Below are 9,919 nucleotides of genomic sequence, written 5' to 3'. Positions count from 1 at the left end.
CCCTTTCCTTCCCAACAAGCACACACAGAATCGGGCTTGAAGTCCCCTGCGTGGGACCTCTTAGGAAAGGGGGCGGAGCCCTGGGGTGGGTTGGCCGACGCTGGAGCCGCCGCGGTGCCGCCGCGCACGTGTTCGAGCCGGAAGCGCCGGCTGCTCCTGGAGATTTCTGGGGATGGCGACCGAAATGGAGGCACAGAGCACCGGGGCCGAGGACGGCTTCACCCAGGTCACCCGCAAGGGTGGCCGGCGAGCGAAGAAACGGCCGGCCGAGGAGATCTCCGCGGCGGGGAAGGACGGAGACGCGGGCCCCATGGACACGGAGGAGGCCCGGCCCGCGAAGAGGCCTGTCTTCCCGCCCCTCTCCGGGGACAGGTTCCTGGTACTGGCGGGACCATAGGACAGGAACGGGGTAGAGGCCAGAGGGTGGTCAAGCCGGTGGCCTTTGGGTGATGTTGAAGCTGCGGGGCCTCTTCTGGGGTGAAGTTTTTGGAGAAGTGACTCGGCTGAAGTTTAATTCTTTCAGTTAAAGGAAGCTTTTTTGAGGATCAGCTGTCATTTTACAACTCCGCCCCCATTCCTCCAGACATCTCGACTTGTGTGTTCTTGTATTGTAGGATGGGAAAGAAGAAACAAGAAAAATTCCAGTCCCAGCTAACAGATACACACCATTGAAAGAAAACTGGATGAAGATATTTACTCCCATTGTAGAACACTTGGGACTTCAGATACGCTTTAACTTGAAATCGAGGAATGTAGAAATCAGGGTAAGGAGAATGTCAACCTTTTCCCAATACACTAGGGTTTCTCCTACAGGGATGAAAATGCATGAATAGATTTTCCTCACTGGGACTTATTTTGTTAAATGGTTTTCTCCCAGTTTTCTAATTTAGTGATTTTTGAACTTTTCAAATGCCTTCGGAGTCTGCATTTAATACATATTAGTTGAATTCATATATATCGAGTCTGATATATGAAGTGAAGAGGTTGTCATAAACATAAGTATGTAATTAATGAGCTGAAGTATGTGCTGCAATACAGGCAGTATATATTTTAATGGTATTATTTTGGGGGAAAATGTATTATTTTGAGAATAAGTATAAATTATATATATATGTATACACACACACATCTATGTCTACATATATGTGTATATTTTTTTCGTTCCATGGTATCAGTCCAGGAGTTATACAATTAAAATTAATTGACTTTGGGCTTTTTCTGAGTGCCAATTTTGTATCAGAATCAAAGACCAAAATTAATTATATCTTCCTTTTTGAGGATTGTTATACTGCCATCAGGACTGGTATAGACTCCTCTCTGCTGAGGGACTAGAATAATGGAATAAAGCTGAGAGGCACTACTCCAAACTGTTGGTAAAGTTTAAAATATAGAACTTGACAGTAGAGGTTCTTGCCACTTTCATTCAGGTTATTATGGTTTCATGCCAAAACTTGTTTCCCTTGCTTCATTGCTTTGTGTTTTCACCACTCCATCCTGTATGCCAGAGCCAGATTCATTTTCCCAGATCACACTGATTTTATTATGATACCCTGTTATCTTCAGTGTGTCTGAAGGATAAAAGTTAAGTTTTTGACTGAACTTGCCTTTCAAGTAGGTGTCTCATCATCTCTTTGAACATTTTTATGTCCATTCATACGGATGGGTTTCCTCTCTCATGAAGGCCCTCCCCTCCCTACATCCTTTGTCTTCCTCCCTGGGTGCCATTCATCTTCAGGGTCTAGCTCAAGTTCTTTCTCCTTTATGATCGCTCCATTTTTCAGTTATGTCTTCAGTGACTAAACTGTCATTGCACTTAGCCGTCCTGTGTGTTGCAGCGTCATCACTAACACTCGTTGATACTGCCGTATGCTAAGCAGTGGTGCTTGGTGTGCAGTGCTCCATTTTGGCCTTTAGAACAGCCCTACGAGGTAGCTGACATATCCCCGGCTTATGGATGTGAGGAAACTGAGGGTCAAAGGAGTGTCGGCCAAAGTCATCAAGATCATAAGTGACTCTTGATGCTAGTGGCGACCTCTCAGGATCTCCTATTCTTACCTCCTTATTTTACAGATGAGAAAACTTAAGACCTAGAGTATCTATGGGACTTGCCCAAGGTCACGTATGGGATTGGGGCTGGGGTCTAGTTTTAAATGTGTCATTATATAACCCTTGTATGATTTTAAATTTGCCAAATAGTTGGTCTCCTCAACTAGATTGTGAGTCTGTGTGGGAAAATGGAAATAACAGTTCTGCAGTCAGACCTGGATTTGAATTTTTAACCTTTTTCACTTTTTAGTACTTTGGTTTCCTCAAATATAAAGTATTTATATCACTTAAGATTCAGGGTTGTCAGGAAGCAGAACTAGAGTGTGTCAAGCATCTTTGTAGTGCGTGTCATTTACAGTGGTATTTTATGAATAGCAGCTATTTCTGTGATTATCAGATAAACTCTGAGGGCAGGATCCCTGCTTACACCAAGAATGGTAGTCAGTACTGGAGTTGGTGGTCTGAGGATGGAAGTCCTTCGGCCTGTGAGCCACTGTGCTGCGCCAGAGGCATCTCGCTGTTAACCCCCAAGGCAGATCAGTCATGGAGTGCAGCCAGACACTGGACAGTCTGTGGGTGGAACTGTCCAGCTCTGGAGCCGGGCAAGTTTTGTTTTGCAAATTAAACACAGTACTTACCTCACCCAAAACTGGGTCAGAGAGAAAATACTGGGGCGGGTGGTGGTGAAGGAAATTACAATAGTGGGCAAGGTCATTCCTAGTATTCTGTTAGAATGTTATTTTTTTCATCCCCACCTACAATTTGTGCCTTTTTTTTAAAACAGACTTGTAAAGAAACCAAAGATGTTAGTGCTCTGACAAAAGCAGCTGATTTTGTGAAAGCCTTTATTCTCGGATTTCAGGTGGAGGTGAGTGATTTCATGACATCTGAAATAGGGGCTTGAAACATACTCAGTATGATTGTTTCAGTGGATTTGGGCATTTATTTTTCCATTTGAGTTTTGTACAATTTGTAAATTTTAGCTTAATGCTCATTCTCAGTTATCTAAGTGGAAAGGCGTCACAGTATTTATTTTTATATTGTAGGACGCACTTGCCCTCATTAGGTTGGATGACCTCTTCTTAGAGTCTTTTGAAATTACAGATGGTGAGTATGTGGTAGTCGTTTATTGCAAAATACTGTACTTTTATACTGCTGACTTAGTATTGTGTGTGACACCCCACTTTCTAATAGCATCAAGTGAGCTGTATTAGCAGGTTTTTTAAAAAAATGTATATTTTGTGTCTTTTAGTAGAGAATTTTCGTTAATGAGTAAACTTGACGTGGAAGTGGGTGGTGCACTGGAATGGCTTGCCTAGAGGTCTTGCTTTTCTTATTAGTGAAGCCCCTGAAGGGAGACCACCTGTCGAGGGCAATAGGAAGAATCGCTGGCAAAGGAGGAAAAACCAAGTTCACCATAGAGAATGTGACACGGACGCGGATAGTTTTGGCTGATGTGTAAGTATGTGATCTTAAGAAAATTACTGTCATGATTTATATTTGATCTTTGGCTGGTTTCAAAAGATCATAAAGATTGTATTTTATGCATAATGTTGCCACTAAATCTTTGTCCGTATTGATTCTACCTAACCTACTTTGAAAGCAGATTAAGTTAGTTGAGAAAATCTTAGAAATTATAGCTTTTTTCTCAGTTAGCTATGAAGGAAATGTTTAGACTCTATTAAAAGAAATTGCATGACAGGTGAAGATTTAAATAGTATCTCAGGGGAATCTATTAAAGCAGTAGGGAGAGCAAGGAGTAGGTGTTTTAAATGACATTGTGAGGCTTTCCTTTTTTAAAGTGTGTGTGTGTGTGTAAATATATAAAGGCCTTTCATAAAAGGAAGGTGAATAGTGCACATTGGGTGAAAAACTAGAGAGCAGTTACATGTGAACATAAGATGATATGGGCTTACAATAAGGATGCAGAAGTCAAGCTAGCATTACCCTGTAAGGTCGAAGCTGCTGTGCTGCTAGGTCGGGATTACTGGCAGATGGCTCAGAGATTATATAATGCCACAAAGTTGAGACACGAAGCAACTGACTGAGAGGAGGAGGGATCTGCCTGCTACTGAATCCAGAAATAATTTTATTTGAAATGGTCTCATCTTTGCTGTAAACTGAGGGGCATACCTGTATTTAGAATCTAAATTTTAGACTTATTTTTTATACCTGAAAGACAACTATAGTACGACTTTGGTGGCCCTTGTTACCTGAGGACAGGTATATTATTTTATGAATTGAGCCTAGAGTTGGGAATAGGGAGCCGGGGGAAAGTTTTGAACTAGAAATTTCAAAATTTTTGAAATGTGTACCACATTATAAAATATCATATATAGCCCTAAAAACTTTTAATTTAGAAATCTAAAAATGTAACTGTTTTGCTGATCAAATTATTAGTACATATTAAATTTATGTTTATTTATAAGTGTTAACTTAAAATTTACTAGTTGAACTACCATGTTTCCCCAAAAATAAGACCTAGCCAGACAGCTCTAATGAGTTTTTTGGAGCAAAAATTAATATAAGACGTGGTATTATAGTGTATTAATTATATTACATTACATTATACTATCCTATATTATGTAAGAACCGGTCTTATATTATACAAGACTGGGTCTTATATTAATTTTTGCTCCAAAAGATGCATTAGAGCTGATTGTCCAGTTCGGTCTTACGTTCGGGGAATCAGTAATTTTTTTAACAGCTTTATTGCAGTGCGATTTACATACAATAAAATTCACCTGTTTTCAGTATACAGTTCATTGAGTTTTGGGGCAAAGGTTTTATAGTCCTATAGTCTCACCTCACTCACATAGTTCCATCACCCCAAAAGTTCCTTGTGCATCTTTGCAGCCCCACCTGTCCCCAGGCAGTCACTGATCTACTTTGTCACTATGCTTTCGCCTTTTCTAAAAATTTACAGTATACAATCTTTGGTGCATGGTTTCTTTTAGTTAGCATGTTGTCTTAAAATTCTCCATTTTGTTGTGTGTATCAATAATTCCTTTTTATTGCCAAGTACCAGTCCATTGTGTGGATATATTGCATTTTGTTTATCCATTCAGTTGATGAACGTTTTGGTTATTTTCAGTTTGGTGCTATTATGAATAATGTTCGTTTGGTTTTTGTTTACTTTTAGTTTATGTCTTTTCCAATTTTTAACTGGGATATAATTCGCATACCGTAACATTCCCCTTTCATATTCCCCCTTAGCATATTTACAGAGTTGTGCAATTATCACCGATGCCTTTATTTAGGAGTCAGTATCCATGGTGATGTTTCGGATTTTCTGGATTACAGGATTTAGTTTAAGGAAATGCTTGTTGTTGCTAACTTGTCTCACTTTTTCTCTTGCAGGAAAGTTCACATCCTTGGCTCTTTCCAAAACATCAAGATGGCAAGAACTGCCATCTGCAACCTCATCCTGGGTGAGAGCAGTTTATTTCTTTGGTGTTTTCTCTGGGAAGAAAAGAATAGGAAATCTAAGAACTCAAACCAGATTTGCAAGTCAGTTGAGGGTGATGTTAAAGATAGCAAGGAGAAACGCCTAGGGGTTGGCACACGTGGGCCTAAGAGAAAAAAGTAGGCATCTTTTTATTTGGATTCCATCTGTCTGTCTGCTAGAGAACAGAAAGGGTTTATTGACTTATGTTGCTTAAATCTTTGCTGCCTTCTCCTGATGAGGTGCACAGAAAAGCCATTCCAGAATAGCAGCAGCACCACCATGTTTTAGGTTCAATAGAAAGAAAGCTGCTGTTGAGCACCAGTCAACTTAATCCACTTAGACCCATTTCACAGAGGGCAGCAAAGTCAGTCAGGTCTGATAAAGTTACAGGAGCTTAACAGTTTGCTCAGAAAACACTTGGGATTCTCCCTTGGTGCCCAAGTCTGACTGACTAGCTTCTTTTTGAAATACTTTGACAACTTGGTAGTTTTGGCTCTTAGGATTTAAAATGTTTTTTGGAGAATATTTGGGTATGGTTTCTTGTTAGGTCTTTTGTTGATTTAAGATAGATCCAGTGGGAAATGCCCCTGTTCTTTTTAGAGTTTTGTAGACCATTTTCCATGTAGCTTCAATATATGTGAATATATTTCTATAGATAGGTAAGCTTTTTTTTTTTTTTCCCCCCTCTACAGGAAATCCTCCATCAAAGGTTTATGGCAATATTCGAGCTGTGGCTAGCAGAGCAGCAGATCGATTCTGATTTCAAAATCAGAGACTTCTTATCTTGTCATTGGACTCTAAAGAAAAAGACCTTACCCTCTCCCAGTGGTCACAGGAAACCATGTGAAGAATTTTTCCGTCACTGTAAACCGCAGTCCCTTCTTCAGTTCTCAGCCAGAAGCATAAACAGAAAGGAAAAGTTTGATGATATTCACACTCAACAGCTTTAAGGATAGTTTAAATATCAAAATTTAGTACTATTATTATAGTTAAACATTAATACAACTTACCATTTTTTGTTTTCATTTTAAATCACATGTAGCAGATTTGTATAGTTTCTAGTTCTTACTTGGAGGGAAACTTCTTGTTTAAACAGTTCTGTATGAATTTGTAAGTTATTTATAAGTTTATAAATTTGTAAACATTCTGAGTTGTAATTAAAGAATTGTCTGGGAAAATTCTGAATCATGATTCTTAATACTGGGTGGTGTGTGACTATTTTAGAATTGGGTCATAAGCAGCAGTTTGGCTATATACTGTGTAAACGAAAAAGGCTACTATTTGTATCTATTTTGTAGTTTGTAAAATGAAGACCTTTATCACAAGGTTGACATGATGAAAGAGTATTATTTTTCCTATCAGTATATCGTGGGAGTAGACCTTACCAATGTTGGATCTATTTCTTCTAAGTACAGTGAAACACAGTAAAAGAACGTTTTTCGTCCTAACTTTCCTCCTTACTGTATTCTGCAAATGTAATGGGCTGTTTGAACTAGTGTCTGCCTGTTTAAATATTACCTGATTCACTTTCTGCATTTTTTAAGTGAAAGAAATTCACTTCATTTAACATGCATGGTACTACATTTGCTGGTACATCTCTCAAACCCTTAACCAAAACTTTTTCAACTTTTACGATGGGAGTATTAAAAAGTTCACATAAAAACTAGAAACAGTATTCTTATTAAGCTTCTGTTTTCTTTATATCAGTTACATGTGCCCCTGTCCCAAACCAGTTAGTACTTTGTATAGGATTGGATATACTTATATATTACAGTGGGACGCCCATGGGAAATTGCTGGAAACATTTCCCACCCAAAGTATTTTTCCTTTGGCACCACAGCGGCACAGAGAGTATGGTGTGTGACTGTACCAAATCTCTTCACTCATCTTTTTGAAAAAGAATTTGTTGGGACTTTCTTATTCTGGAGTCTGCAGAGACTTCAGAAGGTACCTGCCCACCCAGTGATTTGCCCAGCAAGTCATATTCAAGACTGACTACTTAGGGTGTACTTTTCTGGGGAGTGGGTCCACAGTTTTAATCAAGTTTTCAAAACTTGAGGACTGAAATGAACCATTGCTAGGTAACCATAAATGTTTTGGGTTGATTTTTAAGGAAATGTATAATTTTGACCGGGAAACAGGTTTTCTTAAAGTTATGTTTTGATATTGTTTGAATTGACTTCCTTTTGAAGATTTCTTAGGTAGTTAGAACTATTGGTAATAATGCAGGAGAGTAAATGTATTTCTCTGGCAGTTTCAAAAATTTGAGAATGCTGAACTTGGATTTAGCACCTTGAGTTTTGGGCCCCTCACTGGTCAAGCATCTGTCCCCTTCCTGGGGGAGCAGTACTCCTTCGGGTTTTGAAAGGGAGAAAAAAATGTTAGAGGAAACCCAATTCTTGGAATGGGAATGAAGAAGAGGTAATAAATCTGACTATATCACAGTTATAGTTGATCTTAACCTGGATCAAATCACTTCATGAAAGCCTTTTCTAAGTCCTGGACACTAAGTCGAATACCTCAAACTTGAGCCATGCTTACCCGTGTTTCTGTGGCATTGGTCATGCTATAGGGAGATTACAGGGTATGCCTCTCACCCTAAAGCCCCATCTCTGGATGTTCAGTATCTAACACAATTTCTGATATGATTTACATATTTATGAGCTGGGAATGGGCCTGAGGAGTATTTTCTCAGGTATTTGGTGGTGGCTGATGAGGAGACCATGTTTCCTTCTAACCATTCCAGACGATTTGGGTTCCAACTCTTGTACAACCTCGAACTAGGATGGTAGAGGAGGTAGAGGATGGTAGAGGATGCTCACTGAGCATCTGGGAAAGAGACCTAAATCTCCTGATTTCAGAGCCCTGTTACTCAAGATTGGGACAGCATGCTTAATGTTAGATTACTGGAAATACACAGTAACAATTTACATAGCCATCCTGCAACTTGCAAAATGCTCATATTGTGCAAATTTTAATTACTAATTTGGTTAAACCAGTACATCTTTAGGTTTGAGAGAGCAAGGACTTTGCTAATTTGATCTGGTAGCTGACAGATTTATAATGTCCAAGGAAAGCGACAGGTTGAAATAGCAGTGGACTTTCAGTTTAATATGTTAGCTAATACGAGATTTTTGAGCACGTGGGAATCTTTGAAGACTAAGGATTATTTCAAGACATGAGCTTGAATGGTTAAGTCCTGGAAACTATTCAGAAGGATTATTTTTCACCATCTTGTCTAGTCTCTTAAATTCTAGTCAACATACACATAAAATTTACCATTTTAACCACTTTTAAGTGTACAGTTCAGTGGCATTAAGTATATTCAGTGTTCTGCAACCACCACCACCATCCATCTCCAGAACTTTATCCTCCCCAACTGAAACTATCCATTACACATGAACTCCCCATTTTGCCTCCTCCCCACGCTTGGCAACCACCATTCTACGAACTTGGTTAAGTAGGATCACAGTATTTGTTTTTTTGTAACTAGCTTATTTTACTTCACATCTTCAAGGTTCATCCATGTTGTAGCATGTGTCAAAATGTCCTTTCTTTTAAGGCTGAGGAAGATTCCATTATTATGTATAAACCTCATTTTGATTATCCACTCATCTGTCATGGACATTTGGGTTGCTTCTACTTTTTGGCTATTGTAAGTAACGCTGTTTTGAACATGTATATACAGCCATTCGAGTTCCTGCTTTTACTTCTCTTGGGTGTGTACTCAGAAGTGGAATTGCTGGATCATATGGTAATTGTTCAACTTTTTTGAGGAATCACTTTACTCTTTCCCCTAGTGACTGCACCATCTGACATTCCCACCAGCAATGCACTAGGGTTCCAATTTTTCCATATCCTTACCAACATTTTTCCTGGTAACAGCAATTCTGATGGGTATGAAGTGCTATCTCATGGTTTTGATTTGAATCTACATTAGTGATGTTGAGCATCTTTTTATGTGTTTCAGGCCATTTGTACATCTTCTTTGGATAAATGTCTATTCAAGTCCTTTGCCCATGTTTTAATCAGGTTGTTGTTGAGTTTTAACAGTTCTTCATATATTGTGGATAGCAATCTCTTTTACAATGATTTACAAATATTCTGTGGGTTGCCGTTTCACTGTTGAGACATATTTTCTACTCTTAAGACCATTAGAACTAGGTAAAAAAAGGAAGACCTAGGGCTTACATGCATCTATCGGTTGAGGCTTAACTAATCCTATACTCCTAGGAGTCTAATCTAAGGGGTCAAAGAATCCAGCGCAGTTATCGCGTAACTAGTGCAGACCTGGCAATATGGGTGTTCTGTGTATAAAACACCCCCAACAGCGTATAACTCATCTGGGCCAGGTATGTCAATTACCTGTCACAGGTGTCTCAAGTGGTAGGCATGTCGTAGGAATCCTACAAAGTTGTTGAAAGT

The 9,919-nt window shown here is 39.2% G+C and overlaps 1 protein-coding gene across 1 annotated transcript; it reads left to right on the top strand.

The window, feature by feature from the left end:
• The first annotated feature begins 84 nt into the window (after positions 1–84).
• On the top strand, positions 85–6,257 carry PNO1 (partner of NOB1 homolog). Its single transcript, XM_033125082.1, has 7 exons — positions 85–379; positions 615–764; positions 2,831–2,914; positions 3,093–3,153; positions 3,387–3,504; positions 5,407–5,477; positions 6,187–6,257. Exons 1-7 carry the CDS (start codon positions 173–175, stop codon positions 6,252–6,254), a joined length of 759 nt encoding a protein of 252 aa, XP_032980973.1. The 5' UTR covers positions 85–172; the 3' UTR covers positions 6,255–6,257.
• Positions 6,258–9,919: the final 3,662 nt, after the last annotated feature.

The sequence above is a fragment of the Rhinolophus ferrumequinum genome, chromosome 13 (genome assembly GCF_004115265.2).
Source record: "Rhinolophus ferrumequinum isolate MPI-CBG mRhiFer1 chromosome 13, mRhiFer1_v1.p, whole genome shotgun sequence".
In the NCBI taxonomy this organism is placed as follows: Eukaryota; Metazoa; Chordata; class Mammalia; order Chiroptera; family Rhinolophidae; genus Rhinolophus; species Rhinolophus ferrumequinum.
The sequence above is the reverse complement of the archived record's forward strand: the minus strand, read 5'-3'. Positions and strand labels throughout refer to the sequence as shown.

Excerpts from the sequence above, each read along its gene's own strand:
- PNO1 (XM_033125082.1), top strand. The coding sequence starts at position 173 with ATGGCGACCGAAATGGAGGCACAGAGCACCGGGGCCGAGGACGGCTTC. Across the intron at positions 380-614 it reads TCTCCGGGGACAGGTTCCTG|GATGGGAAAGAAGAAACAAG; the intron begins GTACTGGCGGGA and ends CTTGTATTGTAG. Across the intron at positions 765-2,830 it reads CGAGGAATGTAGAAATCAGG|ACTTGTAAAGAAACCAAAGA; the intron begins GTAAGGAGAATG and ends TTTTTAAAACAG.